At 42.5% G+C, this 17772-nt stretch overlaps 1 protein-coding gene across 2 annotated transcripts in view; it reads left to right on the forward strand.

Annotated features, from left to right (window-relative positions):
• SPNS2 (SPNS lysolipid transporter 2, sphingosine-1-phosphate) overlaps window positions 1-17772 on the forward strand; it is a 151948-nt gene that overhangs the window by 71946 nt on the left and 62230 nt on the right. For both annotated transcript variants that reach the window (XM_067537879.1, XM_067537880.1), the window contains exon 3: window positions 1921-2057. In XM_067537879.1, the coding sequence (XP_067393980.1) occupies window positions 1921-2057 (137 nt within the window). The remainder of the gene's footprint in view (window positions 1-1920; window positions 2058-17772) is intronic.

Here is a 17772-nt window from a genome sequence, read left to right on the forward strand (position 1 = left end):
ACTGGTGAAAAGAGCTTATTCCACCAAAAATAGTAAATTTCAGTTGTGTAGGGACTGCCAAACTGGGCTGCATGTATCCGGCATGAGATTCTGTATAGCAAAGTAGTGGCTTGTCACTAAAGTAAAACAGGAACATGTGTATAATCTTGCATTTATTTCTATTTCTTTTTTATCCAATATTTCTCTCTTTGAATGAATTATTCCTTCATTTTATTTACAGATACTGTACATGTTTGCATTGTGATGTTGCTTACTACCAGAATTATAAGAAGTTGAGATAAAATATAAAGTAGCATTGCAAAATTGTGGATATTAACTGACATATATGTAATTTTTATTTGAAGGTCTTGGAATTTTAGTTTTTAAAAAGGTATGCATATGTCCTCTAAAACAGCTTCTCATGGTCCAGCATTATACGCATTTTTGAGGATATTATCTCCTATTACCGTGAAAATCCATTAATTACATTGTTTATAAACACATTTAATCAGAAGAAGTACTTGTCCTTCGCTCTACATCTCCTCTTAGCATTTTAAAAATAGAACGCTACAAATAAACAATGCCAGAAACCCACCTTGCCTGCCAGGAGCCACCCAATAATTAATATGATTGATAACCCAGTGACTTAATACATATTTCCAGTCTCTCTAATTTGCCAGCAGAACCCTCCCCATTTCTATCGGCTCAGGAAATACATGGGCCTTGCAGTATGCGCTGGAGGTCAATAAAAAAGGGGCTTTTAACAACCTTTCTCAATGGCCGGTCCATGGACCAGCACGTGTCCCTGAGATCTCCCTGATACAGTTTAGGAAGGCAGCAAGCCAATCCCTGCTATCAGAATGGTTGAGAAACGCTGTGTTAAAAGAGTTGTGCTGGTGTACCTACATTGAGACAAAATGCTGTAGTTGCACTAGTGCAAACCCCGGATATAGACACATGCAGCTTTAAACCTAACTCGTATCGATTTTAATTTAAATCTCTTTACTAACCAAATTGATACAAGTGGTGTTGAAACTAGTTTAAGTACACCTACATTTAGTGTTTGTTGTCATGTCCCTAGATCTAACATGGATAAGACCCAAGTACTGTTTCGGGGCAGGGTAGAGAAATGAGTTCCCAAGCTGAGAAGTCCTTGCAGAGAATACTCTGCCAGCTGCCTCCTTTCTTATATGAGTGGTACCTTGGCTGACAGTAACTGAGTCAGAATGGCATGTGGAGAAAGGCAATCTTTCAAATAAGGAGGTCCCAGGCCACTTAGGGCTTTACAGGTCAAAACTATCCCCTGTAATGGATACTGACTGATGCATGTAATGCTGGGTCAGGCAAAAATGTAAAGAAAAGTGAGTTGAGTGTTGTGTAAAGGTGCTGGAGACTGGAGCCCTCTGATTAGCTACAAAGCAGATGCAGCTAGGAGAATGGTAGTGAGAACATCTCTCACACTGTCTCAAAAGGCTGCTACTTCTAAGGGTGAGTGGGGAATTCAGTCTCCACGGGCCATTTCACCCAGGGCCTTTGCTGAGATTGCCAGCAAGGGGGCCATCATCTATACACTATCTGAATGCTCTCAAACCTTTGCTCCAGCTTCCTGTTGAGGTTTGACCAGAGGCTCTTTATTTATCCCATCCCTGTTTTGCCCATCCCTCAATTGTAAGCTTGCAGCAGACTCTGAGTGGTGTTAGTGCTTTAAAAGGTAACCCAAGTTTACTGTGCCGAAGTTTCTCAGGGAATGAGAAGTCTGTTTGCTTTATGGAAACTATACTTTCTGAAAGCCTATTGGCCTGCCTTACTTGGTAAGTCAGGGCTGCAGAGCATCTAATTAGGTGGAACTACTCTCCAGAGGACTTGGCTTGCAGAAAATTACTTTTCATGTTCTTGACCTGATGTTTATTGAACGTCCCCCTGCTTTTCTCTCCTCTGCAGTTTTCATCTGTAGTTTCATGGTGGCAGCACCTATCTTTGGTTACCTTGGTGACCGCTTCAACAGGAAGATCATTCTCAGCTGTGGGATCTTCTTTTGGTCAGCCATCACCTTCTCAAGCTCCTTCATCACTGAGCAGGTAAGAATTTTATGTGGGCAGGAATATCAACAAAGGCATTCTGCAGAGTGTACTGAGTAGAATGGGGACCCTTCTCCAAATTTCCCACCACAACGTATTATGGATGTGAGATGCCCAGTTGATGTGTGATTGGTATATCACAAAGAGTATTGTGTAATAAAGTATAATGTTTGTGGTCACTTGTCTCTTTGAAAGTGAAGTGTGTTCTTCCCTGGTCATGTGAATCACATAAACATTCCAGGGGAAGCACACATAGACACATGTTCAAATTAACATGTGGGCTTTATTTTAAGGGAGAGTTTACAGAAATAAAAAACCTATCCATGGCCAAATATTGATTCTTTTGCCCCCCTCTTTGTAGAAACCATGGCAAGTTATCATTAACTCTGCTTGCTCAGATTACGCAGAAAGGCAAAACGCTGGTCAGATGGAGTTTGGACATAGATTTTGAATAATGACCTTGGATCAGTTTCCCTGAAAGTTAGTGAAGATAAATGGTAGAACTTAGATTAGTACAGCATCAGCTCCTCTCTCTATTAAATTATCTCTTTGGGGAATTGATGATGGAATCCTCAGGCATCTAATTTTGGAAAGTCAAATATAGCGTCCCCTGCCACCCTTCCATACATCTCACAGTGCCTCCAGTAAATGAAGCCATGTCAGTCTGTTTGTTTTCTTACCTGTCAAGGATACTGCAAAACAACAAAGACGGGAGTTCTTGAGAAAAGAATCCTCTCATTTAAATTATACCACAGAGGAGGCTTTAATTGTTGTAGGTGGCAGCATTCCTGGAGAGAGAAAGCACAGCTACAGGAGCTGCAGACAGATTTCCCTAGGGAGCAGCCTTTCATCCTCTGGGTTCAGCTGATACCAGAGGTTGCAGTGCTGTGGTCACACCCTGAGGATGACAGCCAGCCGTTCACCTGCACACACACAGGCATATGGTGCAGTTTCTTAGACAGGGTTGCCACCACAGGTGAAAGTGAAGGAAGTCATCCCTGTGACTTGCTCACCTTGACATCCACTTGGATAGGATGGCATTTCTAAGCCCCCATAAATCATTGGGCTTAGTGCAGAAGCCTTCGGGTGCATCTACACTGCAAAGAAACACCTGCAGCACCACATCTCAGAGCCCAGGTCGATTTACTCGGGCTCGTGCAGCTCAGGCTGCAGGACTAAAAATTGCAGTGTTGGCGTTCCTGCTCGGGCTGGAGCCTGGACTCCCGAGAACTTGCCCCTTCTCCTGGTCTCAGAAGCTGGGCTCCAGCTTGAGCAGGAACAGCTATGCTGTGATTTTTAGCCCAGCGGCCCAAGCCCCGCCGACCTGGGTCAATTGACCTAGGCTCTGAGACTTGGTGCCGCGAGTTTTTCGTTGCAGTGTAGATACACCCTTACATGCCAGCAAGTTGTCCTGGTGTAAAATCGGTTACGTAGCACCCTTCATGGAGAGAGAATGCCTCCCATCTGGAATGACATCAGGTTTTTTTTGGTTTCCTTTCGAAAAATGCTCTGGAAGTAACTGTGATTAAAGCAAAAAGGTAGTTATTGTCGTCACCGGTTGTAAGGCAGAAAGGACATGGCAGCAGGGTTAAGCCATTAAACCTTCATTAAGAGCCAACAGAAGGAATGGCTTTCCTGCCTGCCAGCAGTTTGCACTCTGCACTTTTCCACCTAAAGCTGTTTACCTAAAGTTTCTAATCAAGTCTCTTGAGTGGGCTTCATAACCCAGAGGACTGGAGTCACCTAAACTAAGCACTGGACTGGAGTCGTATATACTTGGGAGTGGATTTGTAGTTGGTGCATTGGGGGTTATTCCATTGCATTTGTCAAACTAGCTTCAAAAACGGATTGCTAGAGACACTCCCCCAGGAGCGACCAGCAGCTCAATCTGGATGCGGGATTATTGTTAGCCTGAGAGAGAGTGAGTGCTGCCATAAAACAAGGGTACAGCTGAGCTCTAAACACCAGCATTTTGACTCTTGCTGCTGTTGCAAGTAACAGGAGCATTAAATACCCCAGGCTGCATACTTTCTGGGTGTAGACATGTTCCTTCTGGAATGCAATCACCACTAGATCTGGGCCCAAACAAAAACCCTGGATCCAGACATCCCCAAATTCTGAAAAAGTTCTGGGTCATCTCTGATTCCCTACCCAAGTTCCACTGTGACCTTCAGTTTTACCATTAGTCTTTCCTGTAAGCCAGGAGATCACCTCCAGCGTATTTTAGAAGTCTCTACAGCTAGTGGGAGGACATACTTTAACCAGTATATCAGACGGCTGCAGCAACAGTACAAAGAGCCTGCGTCTAGTCATACTAAAAACACTCCTGCTGCCATCTTGCTCCCCTGGCAGGAGGTCTGAAATCTAACAGATGAGTCATGCCAGTTTGCACAAGGTGACTCTTTGAAATATCAATGACAAGGGGTCAGAGAGGAGTAAATGCAGCTCTTATTTGTACAGTAGCTTCCCAGCTTACGATCTTTGGCTTCTAACATTAGCTTAAAGAGAAAACACTGTTTTTTCCTAAAAAAGGGAGGTAAGTGATTGTGGGGGGGGATGGTGGTTTAAAATATGAAAATCCCTTCACTAGTTTAAATAAAAGCAGTGGTGAAGCTACTGTGAGCAGATGAGATTGTCCACATCCCCATCGACATGAAAACAGAGCGAGAAGCAGCAAGTTGGCACAGCCCGAGCCCATAGAAATACTGCATAGAAAACTCCTTTATGTGGTGACAACAGAAACACTGAAATAGGCAAGAAACAATAGCCATTCGGTGAAAACAGCAAACAGAGTTCAGGGCTGTCTTTGTCTGTTAGGAAAGTGTCGACTGACTTGTGCATGCTACCATAGTGTCATGAATAATACTAAACACACATCCCTATAGTTTCCTGGTATTTAGCATGTTAACTGTAAATACAGGGAACCTGCCTTTCCGAGGTGCTGAGCACCTTCCAGCTGCCGTGAAAAATGAGGCCATTGGATTGTTGAAGGGTTTTTATGGTGTCTTCATCATAAATATTCATTCCTGACTGAAAATTGGACATAAAGGCAGCAGTTAGCAAGCTCCTTATATATGGAAAAATGTTCAGGCCGGCTTCTGATCTGCATCCACTAGTGCATGCCCAGAATCAGTGTGTCAAACTCGTATTTATTTTGATTCGATTCAGGTTCAGTTGCATTCAGTGTGTTCAGGTTTGTTCTGATTCAAATAAAATAATAATGGCTTGTTTACTGATTCAATTCAAATTTCAATCTCAGTGGAAGTAAACTCAAGAAGGTGAGTTGAAACTTAAAATTGAAACTACTTTGATTTTTGACCATTTATTTATTCATTAACTTTAATTTTACATGAGTTTTCCTAGTGTTTCTGTGTTGTCAGATAAACACGATTGCTATTTTTTTCTCTGTGAACAGCTTAAGCGAACTAAAATGCTTCATCTAAAGTTTGCTCTGTCATTTTGGGTCTCTGCAATGGAAGGATAAATTTGCGTTTGATTCATGGGCCCTGCCTCAAGTGGAATAAACCGGAGGGAGGAGCTGGCCCTGGGGTTGAGGGTGGGGTGAGGAGGGAGTCTGTGGGGAGTTGGGCTGGAAGAGTTATTGTTAACTTCTGGGACCAGGAAGCATTCTACTGCTTCTCTCCTCAGGAGGGCGTCTGAGATGGTCCATCCGTCTTTGGGGGCACCCTGCTGCCTCACATGGCGTGCAGGCAGTCCCTAAGCTTGCTTTCTCCCTCCTTACTCTTGTGGGCTGGCCTCATTTTCTTCTCATTCTCATCTCATCATACTGGGGCAGGCCTTTTTGGTAGCCCTGACATGCCTATTTGTTGTTTTATTTGGGTTTGAAAATAAGGTCACCGTTGTTTGTTAAAATATTGCGCTTATAAATGCTGAACCTTTATTTGAACCAGTAACCCACCTTTTTTTTTCCAGTTCAATTCCAATTCAGGTTCAGCCAGTAGGACAAAATTATAGTTCTGGTGCAGCACTGGTTTAAACCGGTTTGGTTCCGATTCGTCTTCCTGCCCAGAATTAAGCAGGTCTGTACCTGTGCCTGCACTGTGCAGCTGCAGACACCTACCAAAAATTCAAACCCCTTTGTGCGTGCCCTGGAAGTAGTCCTACACCTGTGCATGTGCAAGTCGTAGCAGTTTCACTTGCAAACCATTTTGGCAAGTGTTTGGGGAAAACACAGTCAGGGCATTGGTTCAGGCTCAGTAATAAAATGACAGCATGCAAACTGAAAAACCTGAGTGAGCTGCTGTATGGCTTAAAGACAAACATTTCATCAGGTGCTTACTGACCACAGAAGGCCTCACAGAGCTCCTCTATCAAAACATGGCTCCAGTCACTACATTTTATTCCACATGAAGAGGTAAATATTGCTCCAACCCCCTTGCCTGGCACTGTGATCTCTGATTAATGACTATGGTAAAAGTCCGTTTTCTTTTTGGATAGTGTTTTGTTTGATTAATCAGATGTCTGATTACCCTATATATCTGTGGATCATCCTCCCTGGGCTGGTTTGCATTATGGTATTTCATCAGGAGGGCATATAAACCTGTGATTCCTCTATTGTTCTCTTTCTAAATAACATTACGTGAACTTCACTTAGTTATCAGGAGCAATGAGACTGCGCTGGATCTTCTGAGAGTTTGGATGTAGCTGCTGAGATGACATTGTCTCTCTTATGGTTCACTCATTTGGCCAGAATTCTGTTTCTGGGAAAGTCTTGTTGCTGAGTGAAAAGTTTGGTGCCCCCCCCGCCCGCTGGTCTCCTACACCTCACTTAGCACTAATGTCCAGAAAATTAGCACCTCTCTCCCTAGTGGGCGCAGACAGCTGTGATTTCTTAAAGTGAGGAGATGCATGGGAGTGGAAAGCTGCAAACTCTTCTCAGTATTTCACAGTGCTTTGATATTTCCCGTACAAATGGCTTGAGTAAAGCTTGCCTCTCCTTAATGGTGGCTGTACTTCAGAGATGGGCAAAATAATCCGCAGTGTGGTGTGTGCATTGTAAAGGATTTGGGGGTCCTTCAGGATGAAAGGGGGATTATGTATAAATGAAGCTCAAGCCAGATAAGGCTGTGACAATGCTGATAGAATGGGGGAACAAGCTAGAACACCTTGATGAGCAAACATCAGCTCTATTGATTCGAGGGTTGTGTGCCTGCCTTTTGTTACTTATCTTAACAGCCGAGAAGGATTTGCTGGATCACATCTGCTTCTGGAAGCTCAGGTAGCACCAGTGGCCAGGAATTCTTTTTATAATCTGTGCCTGGCCCTGAAGCTATGGACTATTCTGATCTGAGACCCAAACTGTTTTTGACCTGGCAGAAAATAAAGGGCTATTTTCATAGGTGACGTCAATTTGGAGCTGGTGTGAATTGCACATCAGTAAGTTTGTGTGAATTAAATGCTGAGGGAAGAAGAGGTTGGAACAGGAAGAGCAGCCAACAGAGGACTGTGAGATAAAGCAAGGAAGTCTTGTATCTTCCAGCCTCTAACACCCTTCTGTTGGTTGGGTCAGTGCTTAAATGCTCTTGTGATATAGTAGGGTAGGTGCTATAAAATATCTAAGACAGATGCAACCCAGCTTCTGCTCCCTCTATAGGTAATTACAACTGACTTACTGATAGGTACTTTCATTGTGTGCATCCCCTCTGAATTTGGCCCTGTAAAAGGAAAGAAAACAGCCCCCTGTGGAACACGCTGTCAGCCCAAGCCAAAATCCGTCTCGACATTCATAAAATCATGTCTTTGAAATGTGCCTGGCTTACTTCAGGTTATTTTAGTTCAAGGAGAGAGAAAAGAGAGACAGAAAATTACTCAGCGTAAAAAAATAAAACTGAGGTCAAGCCCTCTACAGCATTCTGGCATGTGTTGCCTCATAAAACATATACCTAATGTGTGTTAGGTGCTATTGAGTGAAATAAATCCTCAGATTTAAAAACAAACAAGCAAAACTAAAAGCACTAAGCCATCTCTTTGTATGACTAAAGCAGACTGGATGTTTTTGCCAAAGTCTCATTGAATTGATGGAATGGTTGTATTTCATTGTATGCAAGATGAAGTCTCTTTCCTAGGGAGGGCAAAACAGATTCCCAATGCAGCTTTGTATCTGGGGTCTGGGAGCTGTGGCTGTCCCATATCTGGTCCCTGCCCTGACTAACATTAGATCCTTGTCAGTTTGCACAGCTGTTAAATAGATCTGTGCTGAAAGTAATTCAGGTGCTGATGGACAAGGGCTGTAAGTTGGCTCAGCAGTATTTTGGTAGCCATCGCTTGGTGTTAGAGCCTTGCAGGGATGACCCTATGACATGAAAACATCTCTTTCCAGCAGAAAACATTTAGATGGCTCTGACACATGTATCTCTTTCCATGGGATGGGTAAGGTGAGTAGTAGATTTACTCTTCCCCTGAGCAGATCATGGGCAAATCAGCGCCTCCATATTAGTTGTCCAGGCTATTGCAGCCATATTACGTGGAGAGGACACTCCATCCTTGCTGGCAGCACGGACACAACATGGAAGGTGGCAGTTGGAAAAAAATAAGAAACTAAGGACTTTCCGGCTTGGGAGCTGGAATGTGCCCGGGATTGACAGATGACAACCTATAATACACAAGCAGCATACGGAAGTCAGCGTTGATAGACCGTGAGCTGTACAAACTCAATATTGACATTGCAGCACTTCAGGAAACAAGACATGCAGATGATGCCGGTTCTGTCCAAAAGGCCAATTATACCTTCTTTTGGCAGGGTTAAAGCAGCGAAGAAAATAGTCTGCATGGTGTCTTCTGTGAGAAATAAGTGGGTAAAGCTCCTAGAAATACTCATTGGGAAGTCCAAGCACATTATCTCACTTAAATTTCAGCCAGTTATTGGCTTTGTGAACATCATTAGTGCTTATGCACCAACACTCAAATCTAGCCCAATGAGGAGGATATATTTTAGGACACTTTGTATGAAGTTGTCAAAATACCATCAACTGAGCAACTTTTCCTCCTCGGTCACATCAGTGCAAGAGTTGACGCAGTTATCAACTCATGGCCAGATTGCCTAGGGCAATTTGGCATTGGCAAGACACATGAGAATGGCCAGATTCTGCACCCAAAACCAAATGTGTATTAACAATTAAAATTTTGCAGGAAAAGATCACCACAAAGTGTCATGGCAACATCCATGAGCAGTCCACTTTCACCAATAAGATCTTGTCATTGTCAGGAGGAAAGACCTACCCTCAGTGCAGAACACTTGCACGTTTCAAAGTGCTGATTGTGACCCTGACCAATCTGTGATCATTAGCAAAGTGAAGATTACAGCTAAGAAACTATATAGAGCAAAACTTGGGAACAAGCCCAAAATCAGTGCTACCAACATCAAAAACTAGAGGAAATGCCAGGAGTTTGTGAAGGCTTTTGAATTCAGCATGCATAGGAAGTCACTACCAGAGAAGGCAGAGGAATTTTGGGAAGATTTAAAAACAATCCATGAAACAGCTTTAGCTACATTTGTGGGAAAGGAATCATCAAAAAAGGATTGGCTTGAAGAAAATGAAATGGAACTATTACCTTTTATTAATCTTAAGAACACAGCCTATCTGGAACACAATAAGAAGCCAACAGAGAGCACCAAAGTGAGACTTGGGCATGCAAAAGCTGAGGTACAGCGAGCAAGTAGACGCTATGCAAATCATTATTGGATTAAGTTCTGTGATACTTAAGATCTTCAGATACAGGAAATCTCAAAGTCATGTATGTTGGCCTGAAGAAAGCTTTAGGCCCCACTGTCAATAAGGTTGCACCCTTAAATCGCGAAGTTGTGAAATTATTATAGATAAAAGTAAGCAGCTGTCTTGTTGGGTTGAGCATTATTCAGATCTATATGCACAAGAAAGGAACATCACCAGTGAATCACTGGGTCAAATATCAGCTCTGCAGGTCATGTCAGAGCTAGATGTGAAGCCCAATGTAGAACAGCTAAGCAAGGCCATTGATTTGTTATCAAGTGGCAAGGCTCCTGGAAAAGATGGCATTCCAGTGGAAATTCTTAAGTGCGGGAAAGAGAGCCTACTACCGTATCTCTATCAGTTGTTCAGTATCAAAACTCATGCACACTGCTATTTCTGGAAAGGCTTCTATTGCTAGCTCATGGGAATGAAGACAGCAGGCAGCACTGAAACATCAAGATTGCTAATCAGAGCTCAGGCATCTTTCTGGGTGAGCCTGACAGAACGCGGTGCTAGACAAGACTTGCGCACACCCTGGGCTAGATCCTAGAGTCTGTTTTCTGGCAAACTCTCTTTAACTTCAGCAGACCTACATAAGGGCTGAGTAACTACTGAGTGGGGGCCTGAGGAGGTGGCTCTGTGTGCGTGCGCCTTCCCTCTCTATTTAGGGAGATGTTAGATGTTTAGGCCAGTGGTTCTCAACCAGGGGTATGTGTACCCATGGGGTACACAGAGGTCTTCCAGAGGTTACATTAACTCATCTAGATATTTGCCTAGTTTTACAACAGGCTTCATAAAAATCTCAGTACAAACTAAAATTTCAAACAGACAATGACTTGTTTATACTGCTCTATATATTTATACACTGAAATGTAAGTACAATATTGATATTCCAATTGATTTTTTTATACTCATATGGTAAAGATAAAGTAAGCAAATTTTCAGTAATAATGTGCTGTGACACTTCTGCATTTTTATGTCTGATTTTGTAAGCAAGTAGTTTTTAAGTGAGGTGAAACTTGTAGCATACAAGACACATCAGACTCCTGAAAGGGGGACCGTGGTCTGGAAGGGTTGAGAACCACTGGTTTAGGCTATTGAAGAATGTTTGGCACATGTAAAGGACATCCCCATGGAGTCTGTGCATTGTTGGCCTCATCCAGCTACCATGGAAGTCAGTGAGACTTTTTCCACTGTCTTTCATGGCAGCTGTTGGATTAGAGCATGTCTCTCTAAATGGACATGGTTATGTTTGATTATTCTTCATTTATTCTTTGTATTCTGGTAGCAGCTAGAGGCTTCAACTGAAATTGTGGTACCCTGTTGTGCTAGGCGAGGTACATACATAACAGAAGGACAAGCCCCTGCCCTGAAGAGCTTTGCAGTCTTAAGTGTCTTCATCCCATTCTGTGAATAAACACATCTCTTTGCATGTCCCTGGACAGCTTGCCAGTCACCTCCAATTACAGAAAGGGAGACTGATGTTTAGAAGCAATGAATGCTAAAAGGAGCAAAAATCATCCCATCTCAGCTTTTAAGCTGTCTGATGGGGAAAGACCTCTGGACTTGATTGAGCTATTCAATGGGTAAGCAGGGGATGTGTGTATTTAATTCATTGACAATCAGGTTGCATTTTTAAATCCATCTTTATTTGTGTGAGACTCATAAAATCAGTGTTCTGTTTGTGGATTCCCAGAGCTGTGCTGACGGTGTACAACCCGAGATGTTATATTGTGTGGGGTGCATGAGTGTCTGTCTGTCCTATCTCCTTGAATGTTTATAAAGTGCTATGGAATGCTTTATAAATAATTATCATCATTGTCTGTTCATTTCAGCCCCTTTCTAACCCTTAAAGGGATGGAGGGAGGAAGGAAGGGGGAAATGTCCATTAAATAAAACAGGGCTGACTTGGCAAGGAAAGAAATACATGTAAGCTTCTTAATGGGTGTTACAGAAGACAGTGAGTAAATGTAAAATGCCCAAGGCCCTTATAATGATTGTGCTGAAACAGATGAAAGCCGTCCCAGTATGCAGCATTTCGTTATTGATGGCATTGCATGCTATGTTTCCACACTGTGGAAGCTTGACTTGGCCAAATACATTTGGAAGGGAAAGCAGTTTGCTAGACTGTGATGGCCTTGCAGCACCATGTGATCCTGTTCCTATGGAAATAAGCTTTCTGGAGAATTAAACATTATTTGGTTACACCGTGTGCGAGCTGGTGGGGTGGACCATGTTTCTTGCCATTTGATCCCATCTGTCCAGTGGTCTTATCTCTAAGCTGTTAGCATGTCCTATAACATTTCAAGAGAAGGCATTAAACTTCAGTAGTTATGGTCCTAGTTTGAGAAGATAAAGTGAAGATGGAAGCCAGTTGTCTGAAGTTTGGGTACGAGCATGTAGGTTCTTAACTGCTGGATGCCAGGACTAGGTTAGGACTGGAGCTTACTGCATGTGTCCTATGAAATGAAACAATCACGTAGCAAAGATATCATGCCATCTCTGTGTTTGTGTCTTTATTGAGAAATCAGGTCACTCATGCATTGTTGTGAAGCACGAAAAAACGTTAGGCCTCTTTAACTGTCAATCAAGTTGGTAGGATAGGTCCATGAAAACTGTGACTGTTGGTTAGGAGGGAAATATGGCGGTACTATTCCCTGGCTTGCAGTTTTCGTTGCATTGTGTTTAGACCTAAGAGGTAGTTTTTTACTAGATTGTCATCAGGTCTATCCAGATGTAGGTCTTGAAGAATAATACCTTTGAAGAGGGGTTGTAAGCTAATGTGTCCTTGGGTTGGGAGTGTAAGAGGCAGTATATGGTTGGTGTTCTCCAGGTCTGACTCTTAGAAGGGCTTCAGGACAGCTTGATTTATGATCTTTTACAGAGACAAAGAAAAAGGAAATAATTAGCTCAACCCAGTGGTGAGTGTATTAGGAGGCCTGGGTCTAATCTTGGCTGAAGTATGGGGTTGGAGGTCTTTGCAAGGCGGCATTCTTAGTATTGACCAGCAGGGTTCATGGGAGACTGAAGGCATCATTAAACTCTTGTGAATATGGGTTCAGACTCACTCTATTGAGTAGATTCAAAGAAGGAAGGATGTAAAGGTGGAGAGATAAATGGACCCAGAAGATGTGAGTAACAGTTCCTCATCCATATTCTTTACTGTGGGCATGGTGAGAGAGAGCCTGCCGTCAGATGTCCACTGTTGCAAACAATAAAACAATAACACCTTTCATAATGTAGGAGGGAATCTGACTCTTTGCATGAGTCATCACAGAGTTTATGGCCTGCTGGGTAATGTATAAAGACTGCAGAAATGGGCTGCTGTGTTCTAGAGCATGTGCAAACAGTGTGAATGTGGGAAATAGAGTCTTGCTAGCACCAGACGCTTTTGAAGCACTGACATTCTTTTTAAGTACAGAAGTTTCACATACTGCAGAATATTCTGGGTTTGCCATTTAGAGATCACTGGATTCCAGTAATAAGACCAGGCCCATGAAATAGTTCTTGAGCTGAAAATCCCTAGTAACAGTGCAGAATATCATGTCTGAACATACGATTGAAGTAATCTCATTACATGGTAGCTGCAAAACAAGCAGATGCACTTAGAGTACATCCATAGGTACTCTTTGGATTTGATAGAAGAATCCATCCCAGTGCCTGAGTAGCTTTTAATGGTATTGCCAGTGTGTCAAAACAGGATGGTTTTACAAGTGAATCTACAGCATGAGGATATCAAGTCGTGGGGAGAAGCCAGTTCAAGGAAATTAAGAGGCACACTGACTTCATTGACACTGGAAACCTGTGCATGAATTTACAGCTGATGCTAAAAGCAGGAGTGATATCTCAGACTTTATCATCACATTTCCTGTTTGCACCAGAAATACTGTAACAATCAGCCTCCCTTGTAGTATTTTGGTTCTACCAGTCCCAGGTAGAATTGGGAGAAGTCAGAGGAGAAAGCAAGTAAAAATGGTCTTTTTGAGGGATGGGTGAAGGGTTGGGTTGGTTTTTGTATATCTGAGCCAGTTTGCCCACTGAGTCTGTGTCATTCAGACATTTAAACTTTTAGCATGTGTGCCATGTGCGAAGGAAACTAGGCCAAGTGAGCTAAACCATAGCTGAATACAGTCATTGGTAAGGGGGCTGGTGGTAAGAAATGTAGTTCTTGAGTAATGTCATGTAATCCTCTAAGACATTTCATTAAAATCTGTCTTTCATGAACTGTAGAAAGTCTTGTCCAGCCTCTAGAAAGCATACACTTAGGACAACTCTTTTGTTCTTGCCTGCCAACATAAGTGGAGTGATCCTCAGCAGTACTGAATACTCACAGCTCCCACGGAAGTCACTTCTGAATGGCGATGAGTGCCTGAATCCTGCAGAATTGGGCCACTTTTATTTGGTAGTTTGAATATCTGTTTAGGTGCCTTTGTTTAGTTACCCATGTTTGAAAACTTTGGCCTTATTGTCCTTTTGCATCAAAAACCTTGGGTCTATTTTATTGTTATGAAGAGATGGTGTAGATATCCTGTTTCCCATTCAGATGAACATGTTGGATGTCTGTGCTTGTCAAAGTGGGGGATTGATTGTATTGGCTAGAGTCAGAAGTGTTTGCTGTAAGTACTAGTGCAAGATTTACCACCTCACAAGTAGGCGAAAACAGCTTTCTTCTGATTCACAGCTATCAAGTTATCCCAGGGGCTGATGGGTCTAGAAGAGCCACTCTGGCTGAACTGTGTGATGGCTTTGTAATGTGGAGAAATGGCCACCACTCAAATTATGCAGAGTGCTGCCAGGCTCCTTTGTAGCTTGTGGCATAACTCAGATTTTCAGGGGTGAAAGGCTAGTGTGTTTCCTCAATGTTCAACCAAGCCCCAGCAATGTAAGTTTCTAATGTTTCTGATGATCTATTTTAAAATCAACCTTTCTCTTTAAGCCATTTAAGTTACACTTTATAAGCAGCCATCCAAGTAACATTCCACTTTATGATAATCTGGTGAGTAAGCAAGTTGATCTGTTATGTTCCTTCAGTTCCATTCCAGGCCTTTTTTTACTAACGTGATATTAACGATCAGTAGTCTAAACCCAGAAGAATATAAAATCCGCCCATCTGAGTGTCATGTAGTATTTCTGTAACAAGGCAGTACAGTCAAATGAGAAGTACTTCAGTTACCAAACTGGATTGCTGCTGTTGCCTGAACTGAAGCTGTCATCTGGACCCTCTAATTAAATTACTTAATCACCTGATATGGGGAGTGGGCTTAGAATCTTGCTTTTGTTACCTGAAAATAACTGAAATGTCAAGGCAGAGCCTCCAAGGCTCCAGATAGGTTAGAAATGGGGCATATTGCGGTTTTCTGCATTAAAACCATGACCTTCAAGAAAGGGTGCCTGAAGTTAGGCTTCCAAGGCTGAGACTTTCAAATCTTAATGGAAATTGGACATCACTTAAGCAATGGAAATTGGACATCCCTTCGAAAATCTCAGCCCTAAGACAGTATTCAGGCACTGAAATAGATGGCCTGATTTTTGTAAATGCTGAGCACCCAACAACTCGTCTTGTCTTTGGTAAGACTCATAAGATCTGTGGGATACATTATACTTTTTTTTTTTGGAAGACCAGAATGCTTAATTAGGTGCTTAAATAGAGATTTAAAAGCATAACTGTAGACACCCATTTTTAAAACATCTTGGTCTAAGGGTGCAAGTAATGAGGGAAGGAACTTCCCACCAAGCCTTTCACTGGATATCTTTTTGTAGTAAATAATGGTATAAATCTGACAAAGGTAAAAGGGATTTTAATCAGACAATCTCAAGCGAATCCCAAATCCATTTCCAAATAAATCCCTCCATATTCAATCAGGCATGACTGAGCAACTCACCAGGGAGAGCTAAAGCTATTAACAAATACTAGGAACAATTAGAGCAGAGGCTAGTGGACTTAGCTTCATCTACTTTCCTCACTGCTATATTTAAATACAATTTCTTCCTTCTTTCCTTGCTGCAGTTCATTCCTCTCCTTGCGGGATACTAATAGCAGCCCAGCTTTCCCAAAGGAGGGTATTCTAAAGAGAGGTGTGTGGTAATGAGAGCTGCTGAGCTACTTAAAGCAATCGAAATTGTTTTAAACGGATGTGTTGATTTATAGATTACGGAGACTACAAAAAAATCAGCCACAGTTCATACTAAGGGTAGTTTCTAAAGGGTTAATAAATCAATAGACACTTGAATAAGTGATTAACGGGTAGAGGCTGACAGCTCAATAATCTAGAACATGTACTGCTAATGTCTCTAACATGCTTTTATAACGTTTAGTAGTCGTTTGTTAACCCTTGATACGTATGCTCTTAAACGTAAAGTGTGACTGAAATAATTTTAGAGCAGGAATAAATGACTGTACCTAAAAAATGAGCTTTGGGGAAATTGGAATGGGCTTCACCAAATGCAAAGCAGAGCTTCAGTGTGGTCTTTCTGTACCACCAGCCAACTGCGAGGTGCATGGCTCTTCAGAAACACTCAAGCTGCCGGAGTGAGGCTGAAGGGGGGAGGACAGAGCAGGACCCCTCGTTAATCCGCATGCTGGTGATCACACGTGAGCACAGATCTCTGAAGATGCCCATTCTCTAGCCCTGCTCCTTTTTTACCCTGTGCATAAGGCTATGCAAGGGTCTGAGATTTATTGTCACTCAGCATGCTGAGCTTAAACTTACAGGGCGTACTTGTGCACCCTGCTGTTGTCCACCCACCCACGTACACTCAGGAAGCAAAATAACTGAATCAGTTTTAATCCACACTCTTTAGTTATTTCAATGCAGTCTGTGTCTAGACACTCTAATTTGGGAACAAAAGTGTTCTGTTGATTCAGTAGGACACTGTTACTGTGAAATAAGGGTGTTCACAGACAGACTTGTATTGAAATCACACAGGGTATGGATTAAAACTGATATTCAGTTACTCCAGGTCCAAAGTGTGCATAGATGAGCCTGAAGGGAGGGAAGAGGACACAAAAGGAGGTAGTGAAGTGTGTGTGTTGAGGGGGAGCAGGAAGAATAAGACTTAAAATTGAAGACTAGGTAATCCCACCTCCATGAGAGGCGGTAAGTAGGTCGACCGAAGAATGCTTTTCTTGACTTAGCACTGTCTATACTGGGGGTTAGGTCGGCTTAACTTTGTAGCTCAGGAGTGTGGGTTTTTGCAAAAGGTGAGGCCAGAGCGGAGGAGACTGCAGCACTTGAGACCAGAGATGACCCACGGTATAGAAAAGGGTTTTTTCAGTATAGGCTGGGGGCTGGTCTGTACTGTAAAATTAGGTCAAGAAGGTCAACAGAAGAATTGTTCCATCAACATAGCTACTGTTTCCCTTAGTCCGTTCTGTTGTTGTTGTGTCTGCTGTACAGTGGCACAGATGCAGTGCTGCTGGTGTTTCTAGTGTAGATGTGCCCTGAGGAAACATATGCACTACGGAGACCATCACCATAGTTATGCTGGCATAGCCCCGTGGTATAGACACATCGACAGAAAGGGTTTCCTATCAGATTAGGGACATCACCTTCCTGAATAAGGTTAGTTATGTTGACAAAATCATTCTTCCATTGATCTAGCTGTATCTACACTGAGGGTATCTACACTAGCTGTGCCGGTCATTGCTATGGGGTTTTCTTTTTTTGCACCCCAACCGACATAGCTCGGCTGATGTAACTTTTCAGTGCACACCAGCCTTAAAGGAAAGGTCAGATTTTGGAAAAAACTGCTAGGATTTAATGGCAGCCTGGATTGCGTGGGAAGGGTATGGTGGAGGGGGAGAAAGGAGTCGTGAAAACTACCTAAACTTGGATGGATTCGATTTTTATCGGTATAGGACAGTAAATGTTGATTTCACCAAACACGCACAAACTGATGAAAAATATTTTTAATAATCATTGAAATTTACAGATAGGCAAAGTAAGAAAAATGCTGCTTGAGAACTTATTAGTTTAATGTAAAGA

The sequence above is a fragment of the Emydura macquarii genome, unplaced genomic scaffold (genome assembly GCF_026122565.2).
Source record: "Emydura macquarii macquarii isolate MOO-44397 ecotype Brisbane River unplaced genomic scaffold, CSIRO-AGI_Emac_v2 contig_450, whole genome shotgun sequence".
Classification (NCBI taxonomy): Eukaryota; Metazoa; Chordata; order Testudines; family Chelidae; genus Emydura; species Emydura macquarii.